At 40.8% G+C, this 21,444-nt stretch overlaps 1 protein-coding gene across 6 annotated transcripts in view; it reads right to left on the bottom strand.

Annotated features, from left to right (window-relative positions):
* Positions 1 to 15,309: 15,309 nt before the first annotated feature.
* GRIK1 (glutamate ionotropic receptor kainate type subunit 1) overlaps positions 15,310 to 21,444 on the bottom strand; it is a 463,936-nt gene continuing 457,801 nt past the window's right edge. For 3 of the 6 annotated variants that reach the window (XM_070785883.1, XM_070785886.1, XM_070785909.1), the window contains 2 exons: positions 16,182 to 16,268; positions 15,310 to 15,772 (listed from right to left, as the gene is read on the bottom strand). In XM_070785883.1, coding sequence (XP_070641984.1) covers positions 15,617 to 15,772; positions 16,182 to 16,268 — 243 coding nt within the window. In that variant the 3' untranslated portion in view covers positions 15,310 to 15,616. The remainder of the gene's footprint in view (positions 15,773 to 16,181; positions 16,269 to 21,444) is intronic. The other 3 variants (XM_070785917.1, XM_070785893.1, XM_019957570.2) reach the window with 1 other exon arrangement.

Genomic DNA, 21,444 nt, shown 5'->3' with positions numbered 1-21,444 from the left:
ACACAGATCAATGAACAGGATAGAAGCCCAGAAATAAACCCATGTACCAACAATCAACTAATTTACCACAAAGGAGGTATGATGGTACAATGCAGGAAAGACAGTATCTTCACTAAATGGTGCTGGGAAAACTAGACAGCTATGTATAAAAAATGAAATTAAAGCATTCTTTAACACCGTAGACAAAAGTAAGCTCAACATGGATTAAAGACCGTATAGTGAGACTGGACACTATAAAATTCTTAGAAGAAAACATAGGCAGGACACTCTCTGGATTTAGGAAAAAAAACAAAAACTGAACTATCAGAAATTTTTGGAAAACATAGAGAAGTAGGAAGAGAAGCAATCACTTGAACCATTGTCATCCTGGGATAACCACTTCTGTTATATGAGCTCAGCTTGGTATAGCATGAAATAGTTTTCTAGAAGAGCTACATCTGGACAGAAGGACAATTGAATAGGAAAAAACTGTCAGGTCCCAGTATATACTGCATCAGTGAGCACTGTCAGGAAGGAGCTGTTTGTTGATATACTGCAGAGACTGTGAGTATCACCTCTGTCATGACTGTGTGATGTGAGCAGAGAATGCGCCTTCTAGTTTTGGTTCCATGTGGCCAGAAAGGGTTTGGGCTAAACTTCAAGTCATATATCTCTCAAGTATTTTCAGTTCAGTTCAGTTGCTCAGTCGTGTCCGACACTTGGTGTCCCCATGGACTGCAGAGCACCAGGCTTCCCTGTCCATCACCAACTCCTGGAGTTTACTCAAGCTCATGTCCATCGAGTCGGTGATGCCATCCAACCATCTTACCCTCTGTCATCCCCTTCTCATCCTGCTTATAATCTTTCCCAGCATCAAGACCTTTTCCAATGAGTCAGTTCTTCTCAAGTATTTCAGTAGGGAATTAAAGAGACATGTCTGGTGAGGCCTGGCGTTAGCTAGGGCTCTGGAATGGTCATTGAAGCTAGGCCTCTATATACTGAAATATCTGCTAAAAAGGCAGAATAAGTAAGACATTTCTGTTTCTTGGCAGTGTACTTCAAACAGCTCTATTAAAACATGTCGGGTAGCTTTCATGTCCTTGAGTTCTCTCAAGACTAGGCAATATTTCTCTGGTCTGAATATGGACTCCATCTTTTGTTAAGAATAATTTTACATCTGGTCATAACTTTAGTTTGAATTCACAAAGCCTGTGCTGGGTGTTGTCCACCATCCCTGCGGAGCCATTCTGTACACTCTCTTGTCCCGCTTTGCCTACTGGAGGGAGGCTGACCTCTCAATGTAGCACTCGCTCAGGCTTCCTGGCCACGTGGTTTCTAGTCGTGGTTGTTCAGTCGTTAAGTCATGTCCGACTCTGTGCAACACCATGGACTGCAGCGCACCAGTCTTTCCTGTCCATCACCATTTCCTGGAGTTTGTTCAAACTCATGTCCATTAAGTCAGTGATGCCATCTAACCATTTCATCCTCTGCCACCCCCTTCTCCTTTTGCCTTCAGTCTTTCCCATAATCAGGGTCTTGGCCAGTGAGTTGGCTCTCTCTTCATATCAGATGGTCAAAGTATTGGAGCTTCAGCATTAGTCTTTCCAATAAATATTGACTGGCTTGATCTCCCTGAAGTCCAAGGGACTCTCAGGAGTCTTCTCTAACACTGTTAGAAAGCATCAGTTCTTCAGCACTCAGCCTTCTTTGTGGTCCAGCTTTCATATCCATACATGACTAGTGGAAAAAAACATAGCTTTGACTATACAGACCTTTGTTGGCAAAGTGATGTCTCTGCTTTTTAATGTGCTCTTTAGGTTTGTCATAGCTTTCCTTCCAAGGAGCAAGTGTCTTTTAATTCCGTGGCTGCAGTCACCATCTGCAGTGATTTTGAAGCCCAAGAAAATAAAATCTGTTTCTAGTTGGATTGTCCCTGTATAGGAGGCCATGTTGCACAATATTCCATAATACCCTACTCCTTAATCACAGTGGCTTATGCTGTCAACAGAGGCTGTGTTCTCTTACCTACAGCCATATCTCCTATTAGGTGATTTCTCTCCTGAGATTAAAGCTGGCTTCTGGTTGCCTATTCATTCTCAATGCCCCTTCTGGCTTTAGGGTGCCATTGCCAACCCTTATTGGTTTTTCTCCTTCTTGCCCCGACCTCTGTAAGCAGTCTCTTCAATAACAATTCTTTAAATTCCTTGAATGTGCCATTTGTTTCATGCTCAGTTCCTGACTGAAACACTTGTTGAAAGGCTTAGCTATGCCTCGTAGACTGACTGATACTTGGGGGATGCTTTAAGCTTAGGACAAAATCTTTCTAGTCTTTGGAATCAGGTTACAACTTATTTGCTTTGATGTGCCCTGGAAATGAATGTTGCAATCTAATAATGACAATGAACATGTGGAATACCTGCCTGAGCTTGCAGAAGCACCCCTTTATGATTCTGGAGGGGTGCAGATTCTTTGGCTACTGAATACTAGAGTTTAATTTTTGTTTTTCATGTGGACCAGTTTTTTTTTTTTTTTTTTTTTGTCTTTATTGGTTTTGTTACAATATTGTTTGTGTTTCAGGTTTTTGGCCAGGATGCATATGGGATCTTAGTTCCCCAACCGGTTATTGAGCCTGTACCCCATGTATCGGAAGGAGAAGTTTTAACCACTGGACCACCAGGGAAGTCCCTGGAGTTTAATTTTGAGCTGCATATTGAACCTCGTGGCTGCTCATTGTGTTTTTCCGTAATTTTGTTTTGGAGCCAGATAGTGATTCCTTAGTAGAGTTTCATTCTATCCCTGTTAACTTCAGACTTTAATTCTAATATATAATTATTATTATATAAATTAATATAATAAAATATATAATAATAGTAATGTAATAGATGTCTATGCTGATGGCTCAGTGGGTAAAGAATTCTCCTGCAATGTAAAAGACACAGGAGATGCAGAGTTGATCCCTTGGAGAAGGAAATAACAACCCATTCCAGTATTCTTTCCTGGAAAATCCCATGGACAGAGGAGCCTGGCAGCTTACAGTCCAAAGAATTGTAAAGTGTTGGACACAACTGAGTGACTAAGCACACAATAATGTAATGATAATACTTCGTCTCAGGTATGATGTACATAGTCTTAACAGTCACACTGTTGATATGAGGAAACTGAGGTCCAGGGAGAAGTGAAGTAATTTACACAAGTTCACACGTGTAGTAAGTTCTCAGGAGAGACTCAGCCCAGGTCAATCTAACTCCAGTTCTGCACCTTGAATATGGTTGTCTCCTTCCCCTTCTAAAATTCCCTATATTGATTTCATTCCACTCATTTTTTCTCTCTAAGAAGCAACTTAAAATATTAGGTGTCTGTATGAGTTAAACTATATTTCAGGAGACATTGGATTTCACTTTGAAATCCTTAATAATCCTCTAGCTTCGAATGGTACTTATTAGTTATTGATCCACATAAATCCCAATATAGAAGAACAATATTGTGCTGGGAAGTCTCTCTTTGTACCTCCACATCCATTTTTCAGCTTGTTTTTAGTTTAGGAATTGGGCTTTAGAGTCAGAACTACTGGATTCTCTTGACTAGTGGATCAAATATGGGTACTGGCTGGACTGCATCAATATGAAGCAATCAGAAAATCGGAGTCTTGAAAAAGTGACACCATGTCTCCACTGGCTCCATTCCATGCGGACCTCAGGTTTACAATGAATGCATTTCTCCCCTGAAGGCCACAGCCCTTACTGGATGACCTTTCAAGGCAATCTTAGGTTCTGGTAATTGGTCCTTTAGACTTGGGGACGGGTAACAGCTCCCCATTGTTGCTGCCCTTAGTGCTATCCACAACTCAGGAAATAAACCCTCAGGAAACTGCCTTAATTGCCCCAGTGGACAGTGTCAGGGAGTTCCTACTTAAGATGAGAAAAGCTCATTATTTATCCAAGCTAAATAATGAGCCAATGAAAGCATAAAACCAAGATTCAGCAATTCCCTTGGGCCCTCTAAAAGAAACTGAAATGATCTAGTCAACTTTAAAGAAAGACTTCTATTGGGAAGAATACAGGCGAAAATTTCGCTTAAGGACCAACAGTCCTTCTATGGTGCATCCACCAACTTCTGAAGCATCTCCTGTGCAGTTCCCCTAAAGGTGCTCAGCGGACCACCAAGCAAAGCAGAGCTGATGATCTTGGACCTCTTTTAGACAGTCACCTGTAAGTTCAGTTCAGTCACTCAGTCGTGTCCGACTCTTTGCGACCCCATGAATCGCAGCACGCCAGGCCTCCCTGTCCATCACCAACTCCCAAAGTTCACTCAAACTCACGTCCATGGAGTCGGTGATGCCATCCAGCCATCTCATCCTCTGTCGTCCCCTTCTCCTCCTGCCCCCAATCCCTCCCAGCATCAGAGTCTTTTCCAATGAGTCAACTCTTCACATGAGGTGGCCAAAGTATTGGAGTTTCAGCTTCAGCATCATTCCTTCCAAAGAACACCAGGACCTATCTCCTTTAGAATGGACTGGTTGGATCTCCTTGCAGTCCAAGGGACTCTCAAGAGTCTTCTCCAACACCACAGTTCAAAAGCATCAATTCTTCGGCGCTCAGCCTTCTTCACAGTCTAACTCTCACATCCATACATGACCACAGGAAAAACCATAGCCTTGACTAGATGGACCTTTGTTGGCAAAGTAATGTCTCTGCTTTTGAATATGCTATCTAGGTTGGTCATAACTTTCCTTCCAAGGAGTAAGTGTCTTTTAATTTCATGGCTGCAATCACCATCTGCAGTGATTTTGGAGCCCCAAAGAAAAAAAAGTCTGACACTATTTCTGCTGTTTCCCCATCTATTTCCCATGAAGTGATGGGACCAGATGCCATGATCTTCGTTTTCTGAATGTTGAGCTTTAAGCCAACTTTTTCACTCTCCTCTTTCACTTTCATCAAGAGGCTTTTGAGTTCCTCTTCACTTTCTGCCATAACGGTAGTGTCATCTGCATTTCTGAGGTTATTGATATTTCTCCCAGCAATCTTGAGTCCAGCTTGTGCTTCTTCCAGCCCAGGGTTTCTCATGATGTACTCTGCATATAAGTTAAATAAGCAGGGTGACAATATACAGCCTTGATGTACTCCTTTTCTTATTTGGAACCAGTCTGTTGTTCCATGTCCAGTTCTAACTGTTTCTTCCTTACCTGCATATAGGTTTCTCAAGAGGCAGGTCAGGTGGTATGGTATTCCCTTCTCTTTCAGAATTTTCCACAGGTTGACACTAAATATTTGTACAAGAGTGGAGTTTTAATATGCTGAACATATATTGATTCTATCTTTCCTCCTGTTATCACTAAAACTCTCTAATGTCCTAATTGTACTGGCAGTAAAAGGTAATTTTGACTTGACAAAATTGCCATCTTTTCATGATTCACAGCTAAATAAATAATTTTAAAGTACAAAAGCAATGTAATTTTGAATGAAAATTTTAGGGCACAACACAAGGAAGGCCAACCCATTGTCTTGGGGCCACATTGTAGACCCTGGAATAAGTGTGAGTTGGAAAAAGTCACTGAGGATTCTATTGATGCTGGAATTAAAATAATAAACTATCTAAAGATAATAAAGATAAAGAAAGATCTGAGGTGAAGAATAATTTGAGAGAAAATACTCAATGATGAGCACCAGCTTTTTCTCTGATTCAGCTGCTCATTTTGTATAAATCATAAAACTGCTCTAATGTGTCCTCATACTAAAGTTCAAAGGCCATCTCCTCTGTAATCTTCTACTTCATCTGTTCAAATGGTCACAGGGTCATCTGAGAAAGTCACCTGCAGAAGTATTTGGTGGGGACTGAAATGCTTGTCTTTTCCCATTGAAAGCGCCCCATCTTCTCAGATGGGTTTGCTTGGAGCCCCTTTCATGTGACTGGTGATAGCAGTGGGGGAGCACACTTCTCCTTCACAGGGAAAAGGTACCACTTTCCCAGGTGGATAATCTGAAAAGTCTCTCCCATTTTGTCTTTTGCAGACTCTGCTTTTATAGGCTGAAGAGTAGGAAAGGACAGTGGGAGTATGATTGGAGTGATTGTTAATAAGACCTGAAAGGTGTACCTGGCTGCATGTTTTGTGGCATTGGTTAGAAGTTTTCAGCCCTCCTTGCTAATTCAAGGGTAAAAAGAACAATCACATTTGATAAAATTAAAATGGCTTTTAAAGCCCCACAGAGCATTAAATTGATGCTTTCGAATTGTGGTACTGGAGAAGACTCTTAAGAGTCCCTTGGCCTGCAAGGAGATCAAGCCAGTCAATCCTCAAGGAAATCAACCCTGAATAGTCATTGGAAGGACTGAGGCTAAAATTGAAGCTCCAATATTTTGGCCACCTGATGCAAAGAACTAACTCATTAGAAAGACCCTGATGCTGGGAAAGATTTAGGGCAAGAGCAGAAGGGGACGACAGAAGATGAGAAGGTTGGATGGCATCACTGACTTAATGCACATGAACTTGAGCACACTCCAGGAAATGGAGGAAGGGAGGCCTGGCATGCTGCAGTCCATGGGGCCACAAAGATTTGGACACAACTTAGGGACTGAACAACAACAACATAGAGCATTAAAACTAGCTGGGTGTTTGGTTGGTCTTATAGCCCATCTTTCTCCTTTAAAGAAGCACAACATCAACCATCTCAGACAAATTAGAGCCCCTGTATTCTTTGATCACTGATGCTAGCATTGTATCACTACTGTCAGGAGTGTCCAACTCAGTTCCAGCCTACCTGCTTTGCTGCTGTTGTTTAGCCGCTAAGTCGTGTCTGGCTCTTTTATGACCCCATGGACTGCAACCCGCCAGTCTCCTCTGTCCATGGATATTTCCAGAGAAGAATACTCTAGTGGGTTACCGTTTCATTCTCCAGGAGACAGTCCTGATCCAGGGATTGAACCCACATCTCCTGTGTCTCCTGCATTGGAAGGCAGATTCTTTACCACTGAGCCATCAGAGAAGCCCCTTTCAGTTACAGCTACAGTATAAGCCCCTCTTTTCTCCTTCCTCTGTGGAGAAATGGAACCACCCATCTCCACAGCCCCAGTCCAGCATTCTGAAAAATGTGGGGGTAGTTTCTTTTTAGCTGAACCCAGGAAAACTTCCTCCTCCTCTCCTTCCTTGCTTCCTCCTTCCTTCCTTTTAGTCTATTAGTTCTAAACTTTTGTGTTAATACATTTTGTGGGTCACCTTTGCTAACATGTTATATTTTTTTTAGGGTCTGGGTTGTGTGTGCTACATGCTAAGTTGCTTCAGTCATGTCAGACTCTGCGACTCTATGGACTATAGCCCAACAGGCTCCTCTGTCCATGGAATTCTCCTGGCAAGGATACTGGAATCATCCTTTCCTTCTCCAGGGAATCTTCCTGACCCAGGGATCAAAGCCCCGTCTCTTACGTCTCCCACATTAGGAGGCAGGTTCTTTACCACTAGTGCCACCAAGGTCCAGGTTACTCTGTGTCTTTTAAATTACAGACTCCTTTTTAATATTTGCTTATTTTTAATTGGAGGATAATTGCTTTACAATATTGTGTTGGTTTCTGCTGTACCTCAACATGAATCAGCCATAGGTATACATGTGTCCCTCCCTCTTGAACTTCCCTCCCACCTCCCACCCCATCCCAACCCTCCAGCTTGTCACAGAGCATGGATTTGAGCTCCCTATAACAGATGACTTTTGAAATTACCAAGGCAAATGAAAACATTTCTACCCAGGAAGACTCCCTTCAACATGGACACTTGCTTGAAACATTTGATGTGCTTTGTGAGTTTCTGGGAACTTGCAGTATTTTGTTATATCTTTGGGGATAAAAAGAGGATCTGGAAAACATAAAGGAAGAAACAAGGAGGGAGAATATCCAAGTTCTTTCCAAGAAAGTTTAAGAGTGGAGGAGGTGAGTTAAGTTTTATATTCAGGCGGTAATTTCATGACCTTGGGTGGATTCATTTACACATTTAACAGGGCTGACGTCCTGAATTGTGTGAGCTGGTCCTTGGAAGTGAAGGTAGAGAAGCAGATAATAAGAGTGAAACAAAATGCTTCACACATTTTACCACCATGGACCAAAGGAGTTTAAGGTCAGAGTGCTCTAGTGCAGGTAAAGGTCACTGGAGAGAGGCAGGAGGAAACCAGGGAAAGTTTCAAGTACAGAGTCGGCCTTCTGTACCTGTGGGTTTTGCATGGAAATTTCACTCTGGGGTTGGCTGAATCTGCAGATGCGGAACTGATGTACGTGGAAGGTCAATGTGTCCATTGTACTTCACCATTTACAGAAAGGACTTAGGCATCTGCAGATTTTCGTTATCTGCTGTAGCTCCTGGAAACAATCTCCTGAAGATACCAAAGAACTGCTGTCATCATCAGTGGCATTTGACCAGAGTCTTTAAGTCAAGTTTGGATATGGAGAGACAGAAGTGGTGCAAGAGAGATGGAAAGAAAACATTTCCACTGAAGTAGGAAGACAGGCTTCCCTGGTGGTGCTAGTGGTAAAGAATCTACCTGCCAATGCAGGAGACAGAAGAGATGTGGGTTTGCCCCTGGATTGGGAAGATCACCTGGAGAAGGATATGGCAAGCCACACCAGTGTTCCTGCCTGGAGAATCCCATGGACAGAGGAGCCTGGTGGGCTGCAGTCCACGGGGTCACAAAGAGTCGGACACGACTGAGAGACTGAACATACACACGCACAAGTAGGAAGACATGAGCTAGACACAAGTTGCGGATGTTGGTTGTTTCCAGTTCAATGAAATTAACCTGGTGTGTGGCTTCTAATAGCATTATTTTCTGAAAGAGATCCAAAGGAAATCATCCAGGAAATCTATGATGAGATCATTAAACATCTTAGTGAAAGATACCCTGGCAATTAATTTCATTTGCAACATGCATGCTTATGAACCACTATTTGTTGGAATGTTGTGAAAAGGTCAAAACTAATTATATATTTGTTATGATGAGCTTAAAATTCTAGCTGTCATTTGTTATCTTGCTTCCCTTGAGACAATGTAGACTCAGTCCCATCCCTGCATTGGAGTTCTGAGTGTCAATTTTTAAAGCTTTAATGAAAATGTTTCTTTCATCACTATAATTTGGCTTATTATGCTTAATGCCACTAAATTACTTGTAAATCTTGGCATGGCTTTATTAAAAATGGTCTCATTTAAATATGCTGCTCTGGGTACAGAATTCATCATGAAGACAAGATAAAGGAGCCTGTCTCTTCAGAGATAGTTTGGCAGTAGCTTAATGACAGATATAAAAGTACTGAAGACATTATTGACACATTTAAAATTCCCTCTGATGTTGGTTACTTGAAAACCTTTATCTTGTGTGTGTGTGTTTTCTGAGATTGCCACATTTTTTGGTCTCTTGCTGAAGAATTTGCCAGCATGTACTCCTTGTGGGTACATTGGAATGCAAATCCTAGAAAATGGCATTCACAATTACAGTCTTTCAAAATCAAGTGTCCTAACAAAATTTCACCTTTGAAATTTGATCTATTCAATTCTCAGAGACAAGAGACAAGATATAAAGGGTCACAGAGAGTCGGACATGACTGAACAACTTAGCACGCACTTTCTTAGTCTTCAAGAGTTAGGAAGGGGGCCTGTGTTGCGATGATGGAGCAGGATTATGCTGAGCCACTTGCTGCTTCATGGTTAAATGACTTTGTGAAAGTGATTTAACCTCTCTGAATTTCTGTAAACAATACTTCCTCTGGGTTGCCATGGCTATTACACGAGCAGATGTTGTGCAGTACACACCATGCACCTGGATTCAGCACATGCCTGTGAACTGATAGCTGCTATTACAGTCATTAACATTTGATAACATGACCTTGGTATTTACTGAGAGCATGGCCCAAGGCAGACTACAGCAATAGGATCTAACTATCTCTACCTGTATTTCCATATATCTACATGTGTACAGTGTTTCTCAAATGTCCAAATTGAACTGTCAGTCCAACTCCTTGCAGTTCATCCTGGATTACTTTGATGGAGGGTAGGAGTCCCTGGCCTTTATTTGGCATCTTTGGATAAGGCCACTTTCTAACATCAATAGAGGTTTCAGCTTTATTAGTGAAACTGTGTGGTTGTCAAGAAGAGAAAGCTTGAGACCAATAAGCAAAATATCCTATAACTTATCATCCAAATTGAGATACTCATGTGAAGGGCAGGGGGAACCCAACTTTTAGGAGTTCACAATTTCAGGCTTAATGAAAAAACTTTCAGAACAAACTGTGATGTCTAGGGATTCTGCTAATGAAGAAAATGAAGTAAGAAATGGGTGAAAGGAAGGAAGAAGGATATGAATGCAAATAAACAAACAAACCAAAAAATATATGCCCATGAATCCATTTGGAGTCTCAGTTAACCTACTGGGTGTAAAAATGGAGTACTGGTAGTAAGTAGTTCAGTTGCTCAGTCATGTCTGAGTCTTTGCAACCCCATGGATGGCAGCACACCAGGCCTCCGTGTCCATCACCACCTCCCAGAGTTCACTCAAACTTATGTCCATTGAGTCAGTGATGCCATCCAACCATCTCATCCTCTGTTGTCCTCTTTTCCTCCCACTTTCAATCTTTCCCAGCATCAGGGTCTTTTTCAATGAGTCAGTTCTTCGCATCAGGTGGCCAAAGTATTGGAGCTTCAGCTTCAGCATCAGTCCTTCTAATGAATATCCAGACTGATTTCATTGAGGATGGACTGGTTGGATCTCCTTGCAGTCCAAGGGACTCTCAAGAGTCTTTTCCAACGCCACAGTTCAGAAGCATCAATTGTTCTGGCACTCAGCTTTCTTTATAGTCCAACTCTCACATCCATACATGACTACTGGGAAAACATAGCTTTGACTAGACGGACCTTTGTGGACAAAGTAATGTCTCTGCTTTTTAATATGCTGTCTATGTTGGTCATAACTCTTTTTCCAAGGAGCAACCGTCTTTTAATTTTGTGGCTGCAGTCACCATCTGCAGTGATTTTGGAGTAATTTCTCTAATTGGCTATTTTGCAGGCAAAGCTTAAAAGCAAGTCCCTCTGGTGCCCCTGTGCCTTCCTGTGAGGACACTCACCTACAACGCCAGCCCGTTTCTGGATTTATAAACATCAGCATGTCAAGATGGTTTACCGTTGGTCGTTTCGGTCCCAAGGCTTATGGGACTTTGAGTTACTACTTGTAAACGTAGTATATATGTCTCCACTCTGGAGAATTTACCATTCCTATTTTGTAATTTTTTAAAGAAATGTGACTGGAAAAATGTTTCCCTTCATATGCAGGACTAGACATTGACAAACCAGAGAACTGCTTACGCATTTGACCAACTCTTCTGCACCCCAACAGGCAACTTCCCTAAGCACTCTATTACTTCACATGGAATGGCTTACTTGCCTAGCCCTGTGCACCTCTGACACTCCTGTGACCATCCTTGATGAGTGAACATCTGTCCTCTCCTTGCTTTCAGCTGGAGGATCCAACTCATAAATGACTCGAGCAAGTAGACTGTAACTTGAGCCATTTGTTCTCAATGCATTGGGGTTTCTGATGATGGAGAGACTCTGGTGGGTTATACATTTCGGAACCGATAGACTGTGCTTCTTTAAAAATCACGCTGCAGAGATATTTCTTAGGGATACTTTTCCCAGAATAGACATTCAACTTTATTCCCCTTTAAAACAAATCACAGGAGTTTCCTAATTAAGAAATTATTTAGCCTTATGGACAGGGAGGCCTGGCGTGCTGCAATCCATGGGGTCGCAAAGAGTCGGACACGACTGAGCAATTGAACTGAACTGAACTGAAGCCAGGTAAGGAGCTCAATTAGGGACTTCGCCGGTGGCACAGTGGATGGGAATCCACCTGCCAGTGCAGGGTACGGGGATGGATCCCTGGTCCGGGAAGATTCCATGCGCTGTGCTGCACCTAGAGCCACCACGAGAGGCCCTCACACTGCAACAAAGAGTAGTCTCTGCTCACCACAACTAGAGAGGCCGCACTAAAAAGCAGTAGACCCACATAGCCAAAAAAAGAGTTGAATTAAAGTAGTAACTGTGGACAGAGAGGAAAAGTGTTGGTCACATGTATTTTATCTCCATCTAGTTTTCTTGAACCCACTTTCTTATTTCTGTCTCTCTCTCTAGCATCTTTTAGGCTAAGAATGGAAAGCTCATGTATCGGCAGCCCCATGGGGTCAATCAAGTAGTGGATGGCCTCTCTTCCCTTTTCTCCATGCTAAAGGCAAGAAAGGCCTAGATTTGAAACTTGAAAGGAAAATAAATCTTGACTGTTAACATCATCTTTCAATCACCACTGACTTCCCTCTTTCTTCCTGAATATTTCACCTGAGCCATCTTTTCCTATTAACGTCAAGAAATTGCTGAAGGAAAAATGTTGGATTTAGTCTTTAATTAACTTTGCCATTGATTTCTACATAACTGTGTATGAGTCACTGCTTTTTATAGAAAGGGATGAAAATCTCGAAGATTAATGTTGATCTCAGGGATTTTTTTCTGGACCAGCTTCCAGATATTCTGCAATTTCTTTTTCCTCTCCTCTGAACTCACTGGCTTACTTTTTTCTTTGCCCCAACACACAGAGACACATATGGAAACATATGCCTATGTGTGCATATCAAATAAGCTTTCAGAATGAAAATGTTGGGGGAAAAGGAAGGTGATTATGTATTATATTTACTAGTTGACCAAAAAAATCTCCGTTCCGCAATTCTGCCTGGTTCAATATATTACGTGCCTTGAATAAACATTCAGTGATCAATAAGTGTTTTTGAGCCTTAAAATACTTGTAAACCATATTGACACACAATATATTTTACATATTAAAAGTCAATATATTTCTTTTCCCATAAATTACTGTAACTGTATGTAAAAAGATACAACACCATAATATTTCCTGAAATGAGAGAAAAATATTGTTCTGTTACATTAGAAAATTAAACTAGAATTCCCTTAGTATAAGATTTAGTCAATTGAATAACTATGTATTTCCCCTGTAATATTTTCACATCATTCTACTTCATTGCCAGTCAGTTGGATTCACCATTTGTAATTCTTAAATATAAGAATCTTATTACATTTTTTATGAACTACATTGTGTTCTATTTGTTGTTAATAAAATTCTGATTGACCCCAAATCTGAGTGTTGATTACAAGCACAGAAAAATATATGTCCAGTATGTTATGATTTTAAAAGGTCATTTTGTTTCCTCTTCATATCTGGAACTATTTCTGTACTCAAAGTCTACAGGGACTAGATTAAAAGTTTCTTTTAGTTGTAGAATAATCCTACAGAAACCAATGGGATTTAATTATGTGAAATATTGATCCAGTGCTTGCTCCTTTCCTGATGCTGTTTCCCAATATCTCAACTCCCCAGCTAAACATTCCTTCCTCCACACCCACTCCTCTGCTCCTGGATCCTGATGTTTTCTTGAACTTCCTTTTCCTTGCCTCAAGGCCACTTTCTGAACTTCTGGCTGTGTGAATTGTACCTCCAAGTTACCTGTCATGCAGTGGTCTCGCTGGCCTTCCTCTGTTGCTGTTTAGTCACTAAGTCACGTCTGACTCTTTGTGACTCCATGGACTGCAGCACGCCAGGCCTCCCTGTCCTTCACTCCCTGTCCCAGAGTTTGCTCAAATCTCAAATTCACATCCATTGAGTCAGTGATGCCATCTAACCATCTCATCCTCTGTCGTCCCGTTCTCCCCCTGCCCTCAATCTCTCCCAGCATCAGGGTCTTTTCCAATGAATCATCTCAATTCTTCGCATTAGGTGGCCAAAGTATTGGAGCTTCAGCTTCAGCATCAGTCCTTCCAATGAGTAGTCAGGGTTGATTTCCTATTGGCATTCCTCTAGCCCAAGCTACAGTATTCTTCCTCTGGGCTGCTGATCAAGGGACCCTCTCTCTCTCTTTTCCTCTTCTTAGTCTTCTTTCCTTCAATTCTTTCTCTAATCTCAGCCAGAGTGGCTATTACCTCTGGGCCCCATTGCACTCTTTGTGTTTTAGCCAATAGACTCCTTTTTCTGTGTATGTCATTCTGGCCCTATATTTTCTTATTGCAGTGCCTTAGAATACACTGTTTTTTCAACTGAAACAGTTGCCTTCTCTCTCTGATGTTTCTCCCTGGACCAGATTAACTTGCCCTCTTTCAGATCTTAGCTATACAGTAAATGCCCTACATACGGACCTTCCAGTTGTGAACTTTCAAAGATGCAAATGTGCATTCCATCAACATCAGGTGTGAGTGAAATTGCACACTGCTAATGACCCTTCAGCTCTACCATCTCCCAGCTCCTCTCCCTCCTCCAGTCGGTAACTCTTCTTGTCTGTTCACTCAATGCCAGCCCTTATATGCCAGCTGTTGTACTGTGCTGCTGCTACTGCTGCTAAGTCACTTCAGTCATGTCCGACTCTGTGCGACCTCATAGACGGCAGCCCACCAGGCTCCCCCGTCCCTGGGATTCTCCGGGCAAGAACATTGTACTACTGTACTTTACAAGGTACTGCACTGTAAGATTGAAATGTTTTATTTTTTGTGTTTGCCTTTTTATGTATTATTTGTGTGAAAGGTGTTATAAACCTACTACAGTACAGTACTATAAAGCTGATTGTGTTAGTTGGGTTCCTAGGCTTCCTTTGCTGACCTTATGAACAAAATTGGACTAACAAATAGACTCTCGGAAGGGAACATATTCGTGTGTAGAGGACTTACTGTGCCTTCCTCAAGGAAGACCTCCTTGTCCCATCCCAGGTTAAATACTCCGCCCTGTGTGTTCCGGCAGCTTCTGACCTCCACTGAGGAAGTGCAATCCAGCTTTGGGTAACAGAATGCTGTTCTTTCTCATTTTACTGTGAACTGTGTGAGGGCAGGGACCAAAATTAAAAGCGTCCACCACATTCAAGGCACCCTTCTAGGTTCTGGGGATGCCACGGTGAGGAAAACAGATACGGTCCACCGTGGTATCCCCAGAACCTAGAAGGGTGCCTTGAATGTGGTGGATGCTTTTATTTTTATTTGCATCCTTTTATGTTATAGTCACTGATCCAAGTACCATTCAAACTACTTATAAACTTAGATTTTAAAACACAAAGGTGAATGGTTTCACTCTACTAGAAAAACAAGGTACTCGGTACAAACGAAAAAGATTTTTTTTTTTAAAACACAGCCAGAAATGGCTTTGTCAGGCTGAGCAGATAAGAAGATTCATCAAAATAGCAAACTTGACAGCTGATAACACTTGGAAACCAAACACTGTGAATCAGGGCAAGTGATGGGAAACAAACCAACACTCAAACTCATTCTGGAAAAAAACCCTGTTGTTTTATTATTACTTAGAAAGCACACACAGCAATTTATTGGGATGAAAGAGAAAAGGTAAAATAAGTGAGCATACAAATCCATTTCAGAAGAATCCGTGCCACTTCCCACGAAATCTCAGTCTATCTGAGCTTTTTAAACTGCTGTATTTCTTGTATCTGTAGCCATAATCTGAGTTATGCATATAGATGTATGTAAAACATTGCACCATTGTTAGAAATCCTTTCTCCAAAACCTGCAGTAAGCATGTTTTTCTTCCTGAAAGCTTACTCCAGGTGTGTTCTCAGCTCACGCCATCGTCTCTTTTCTCTGAGTTCGTCTTTGATGACAAGTAAGGATACTTGTGAAGGATGATTTCCCCTTAGTTCTTGACTTTTTCTTTAACTTTTTCTGATTTTTGAGTGAGATTCCCAGTTCTTCCATGATGGCATTGAAAGAGAGACACTAGAGGACATGAAATAATGGAGCATCAGTTTGATCCACTTGTCTCCAGCCTTCATTGATCTGTTTCCTGTCTAGGCTTTTAGGATTATGAGATATTGGTTGATGGTTAACTCTGCTACAGGGTGAATCCCCAGCCAGTTCCCACACCTCCTCCTCCACCCACTGGCCACCCACCTTTTCTACTGGGGGAAACAGATTTGGCAAGTCAGCTGGGCAAATTTTGGGATTTCATTCACAAATGAAGTAGCAGAAAACTACCCAGGTAGGCTCTCAAAATAGAAAACTTACCTTTGCGGAGACACCAAAATAGAGTTAAATTAAGTCATTTCCCCCAGTGAGATGATCCAAACATTGATAGGATTATCAAGGCATACGGACACTTCAGTAATGCTATAGAAAATGAACAAACCTTCTCTACACCAAGGCTTTGTTTTTTTCTCCCATGAAACCTTACTTTGTTCCTAAAATAAAATCTAATTCTTGATGACTTTCCTTTCTGATAAAAAAAAAAAGAAAAAAAAAACAATTTAAAATTTTATATTTTCTCCAAAAAAAAAAATAAATAAACAAAATAAACAGAGATCTGGCAGCAGCAATGATGCAGCTGTGGTTGAAATGAAAATAATATGGTACTGAACTGCACAGCAAAGATGATGGCATAATATGAAAAGAAAATGGAATTATGAGTATAAAAAGTTATGCATATGCAGATGGCATATATGTGCATAGATGTATCTATTACAATTATGCTATATCTGTTCACATGCACAATATATAAATAGCATAATAAGACATAATTTGCCATCATTTCTTCCCGCCAAGAGAAGATCTTTGAGTGACAAATTTCTGCTTGTATAGGGATTTCTACAAAGTAGTGTTGTTTTTGAAGAGATTGCTCCTAAAACGCTCTCTAAAAACCCAAAGCCTTTGGTAAAGTTTATGGAAGTGCAAGCACTATTCCTTGACCATTAACTCACAAAATGGACAGAGTTGAAAGCCAAATGATCATATACCACCAGCTGATTTCTAGAGGATGTGCGTGCCTGACAGGAAGAAAGTGGTGTCTTATGTGTGCAGAGTACAGAATGTCTTCTGTGGTCCTTCTGTATCAAAGAGCAACATGTTTTTCTGAAAATTGATACCCTACTTTGTTCCATAAAAAAGCTAGTGCATTTGAAACAAGCAGCATTTTTAATTCTTCTACTTGATTTGAGAATCAGACTTAACAAATTTAGATCCTAGGTGTAAATTATTGGCTTACCAGGCTCACACCTCTAAAAAAACTAGCTGTTTGCATATCCGTTCTTATTTCTTTTATACCTAAGTGTTTATAGGATTTGAATTTCATTTCCACTTTTCTATGGTACTAAAAAAAAAAAAAAAGAAAATTCAGGTCACGCATGTTAATTTTCTTTCAAATGGTAAGTTGTGGCGTTAGTGAATTGAGAGGGTGTCACACCTCATAAAGAAAATTCAGAAATGTTTTCCACGAATTATACTTCAAAAAATGCAACGGCAAGCGTGTCACAAATGAGATATAATTTTTGTGCCCTTATGTGACGTGGAATTTATGTGTTGCTACTAAGATGGAATGAATATTTTATAGTGTCGCTGTGTTAGACAGTGTTGTATTGGGGTTTTGCAAGCTTTGTTCAGAAATTTGTTTGAATGGAAGAAAGTGTTTTTGCATAGGACTTTTCTGGTTTCAGAAAGTTCACTAAGATGGAAGGGGGAGCAGGAGAGAGAAGGAAGGTGTGCCAAGGAGTTTACATACTCTGTGACACATAAACCGCACAACAGCTTTAGAGGAGTTGTTATGCCCATTGTATAGGTGGGGAAACTTACTATTAGAAGTATTGGATAACTTGCCCAAGAAATATGATTCATAAGTTAAAGAGCTTGTATTTGAACTCAGCTCATTTGACTCCTCAAACTTAACAGCTTTCACTTGAAATCTCCCACACCATGATGCTTAATTCTTTTAATTAAATCATTATAAAGAGCTCTCTGTGGATTCTTTCCTCATGAAATATGTTAAGAACTATAATCTTTTGTTTCATTTGCATTCTCTAATGCTTGGTATTTTTCTCTACTTTTTTTTTTTTGACACGTCGTGTGGCATGTTATATCTTAATTCCAGAACCAGGCATTGAACCTGTGCCCCTTGCAGTGGAAGCCTATGCCTTAACCACTGGGCAACCAGGGAAGTCCCTCAGATGTTTGATTTTAGACAAATCACTTTGTTTTGCACAGAAAACCACCAAATTGGGCTTCTGTTAATAGACATGGCTCATATAGGAGATACAACCAGAAAGGGACTCTTAAGTCTTTCCTATTTTGGGTAAAGGGGCAATCACAAATCTTATCTTGATAATACGAATCAATCAAATTTTTCTTTAAAAACAAAACCAATTCCCCCTCCAATTTTTTTATTGCCTGAAAATACAGCAAACATCTTCTTTGTTTTTTGATTAACCCTGGGTATTTATTTCTTGCTGCCTGTGTGAGAAGGCATATAAATATCATTTTATCAGTGGTCTGCTTTCTCTGTCTTTGGTCATAAACTATGATTTCTTTTTGATTCTTATTCTGTCTCCAACTGTCAAAAGGAAAATGGCAAGATATTGGGGCTGACCTTTCTGCTTCCAAGTTTTTGCTATAGTCACAAAACAAGATGACCTTTAAGGCCCCTCCCAGCCATGAACTTGAATAAAAACCACACATTCTCATATCCACAGGAAATGAAAGTGTGAAGGTCATCTTTCAGCCCAGAGTAGCTTGGGAGAGGCTTGTCTTCCTGAGTCAATTTGCCTATTGTAATCTAAGAACTGAAAATACATGTAACATATAAAGACTGAGCTTCTGAAGTAGGATCCAAATTATGGTAGCTTTCCAAAGCATTTACTTCCAGACTTGATTTTATGAGCTCCTTTATGTTCATACAATCACACACACACACACACACACACACACACACACACACAACAGGTAAGGCGTGAAGGTGTAAATTTCTAAGCTCTTTTGCTAGATACTATCAAGCATAAAAATGCCCACTAGCTGCCTTGCTCTAGAGACAGGAAACTAGACATAGGATACTGTAGCAGCATCCTTCAGTGCTTTGCAGACTGGAAACCCCCCTGGTTAGCTTGGATCCTGGGCTGTCCCGTTTTTCTCTGGTAGATGGAATTCATGTTTTTAATGGATCTACATAGATGACCATGAATTATAATTGTGAGTCGGCCCCTGGCGTCAGAATGCTGGAATTGAAGTTTAAGCTTACTGGACAGGTGATTATTTTCTTTGGCTCGGTTTTCGTATCTATAAACTGAAAATAGTAGTAGAATCCTCTCTCTTTTTTTTTTCTGAAAATGTGATGAATTTATTCCTTAGCTTTTAGCAAATAAGAAAAATACTCCCCCGAGGAATCCTTTTCATACAGCTAATATGAGAATCGTTAACCTGACATACGTTAAACACTTAGGCACAGTACCTGGCCCATAGTAATTACTCTGCCTTTAAAATAAAACATTATACATCACTGAAAGTATTTTAAATCTATGGCACTTACTGATCTATGTATCTGTCTATCTACGAATGTATGTAGAGTCCCTTGCACAACAAGGTGATCAAACCAGTCAGTCCTAAAGGAAATCAACCCTGAATATTCATTGGAAGGACTGAGGCTGAAGCTGAAGCTCCAGTACACCTGATGCCAAGAGCCAAATGATTGGAAAAGACTCTGACGCTGAGTAAGACTGAAAGCAGGAGGAGAAAGGGATGACAGAGGATGGGATGGTTGGATGGCATCACCAGTTCAATGGACATGAACTTGGGCAAACTCTGAGAGATGATGAGGAACAGGGAAGCCTGGTGTGCTGCAGTCCATGGCGTCATAAAGGACACTACTGAGCCACTGAACAATAGCAACAATCTATCATCTATCTATCATCTATTTTTTGTGTGTGTGTGTGAAGCAGAGAAACAGTAAAAAGTTGATATTTCTTTAATTTTAGCCTTTGTATGTCCTTCTTTGCACTAATTCCTTTGAATATTTCATAAACAGTGTTTTAGTTTAAGTAGGTTCTGTGCATGTTTAACGGAGAAGGCAATGGCACCCCACTCCAGTACTCTTGCCTGGAAAATGTGGAGGAGCCTGGTGGGCCGCAGTCCATGGGGTCGCTAAGAGTTGGACAAGACTCTGTGACTTCACTTTCACTTTTCACTTTCTTGCATTGGAGAAGGAATTGGCAACCCACTCCAGTGTTCTTGCCTGGAGAATCCCAGGGACGGGGGAGCCTCGTGGGCTGCCGTCTATGGGGTCCAAAAGAGTTGGACACGACTGAAGCGACTTAGCAGAAGCAGCAGCAGTGCATGTTTAAAGCATAGAATTTTCAACACCTATTATTACTTGTTTTACCCAGCCCATAACATGCTTTGGTATTTATGTAGTAACAGGTTTTTATGACAGCTTGCATCTTGTTCACAATAGGTGCTCATCTATAAGAAGGAAATGGAAACTAACTTCACTTCTCGTCATTTAAACGTGTAATCATCTTTGTGCTTATGGGCCCCCATTTACAATGAATCACTATGATGGTATGTTTGATGGGAAAATTCACTGATAAATGAATTTGTATAGTAATAAATGATAGTACTGCTATCATGCTGTTCCTGACTCTATCCAAAGATAAAGTGGTGTGTGTGTGTGTGTGTGTGTGTGTGATTTCTCTTGTAGAAGAAAGGGAACTGAGAAACAGAAGTTAGTCTATTAGAGACTGCAGCTGAAACTTCAACTAGCACTATACTAAGGGAACATTTCATGCAAAGATGGGCTCGATAAAGGACAGAAATGGTATGGACCTAACAGAAGCAGAAGATATTAAGAAAAGGTGGCAAGAATATACAGAACAACTGTACAAAAAAGAGCTTCATGACCCAGATAATCATGATGGTGTGATCACTCACCTAGACAGAAGCCAGACATCCTGGAATATGAAGTCAAGTGGGCTTTAGAAAGCATCACTACGAACAAAGGTAGTGGAGGTGATGATGATGGAATTCCAGTTGAGCTATTTCGAATCCTGAAAGATGATGCTGTGAAAGTGCTGCACTCAATATGCCAGCAAATTTGGAAAACTCAGCAGTGGCCACAGGACTGGAAAAGGTCAGTTTTCATTCTAATCCCAAAGAAAGGCAATGCCAGAGAATGCTCAAACTACCGCACAATTGAACTCATCTCACACGCTAGTAATGCTCAAAATTCTCTAAGCCAGGCTTCAGCAGTATGTGAACCGTGAACTTCCAGATGTTCAAGCTGGTTTTAGAAAAGGTAGAGGAACCAGAGATCAAATTGCCAACATCTGCTGGATCATCGAAAAAGCAAGAGAGTTCCAGAAAAAACATCTATTTTTGCTTTATTGACTATGCCAAAGCCTTTGACTGTGTGGATCACAATAAACTGGAAAATTCTGAAACAGATGGAAATACCAGACCCCCTGACCTGCTTCTTGAGAAACCTATATGCAGGTCAGGAAGCAATAGTTAGAACTGGACATAGAACAACAGACTGGTTCCAAATAGGAAAAGGAGTATGTCAAGACTGTATATTGTCACCCTGCTTATTTAACTTATATGCAGAGTACATCATGAGAAACCCTGGGCTGGAAGAAGCA

Source organism: Bos indicus, chromosome 1 (assembly GCF_029378745.1).
Source record: "Bos indicus isolate NIAB-ARS_2022 breed Sahiwal x Tharparkar chromosome 1, NIAB-ARS_B.indTharparkar_mat_pri_1.0, whole genome shotgun sequence".
NCBI lineage: Eukaryota > Metazoa > Chordata > Mammalia > Artiodactyla > Bovidae > Bos > Bos indicus.
This window is presented reverse-complemented; position numbering and strand designations above follow the sequence as displayed.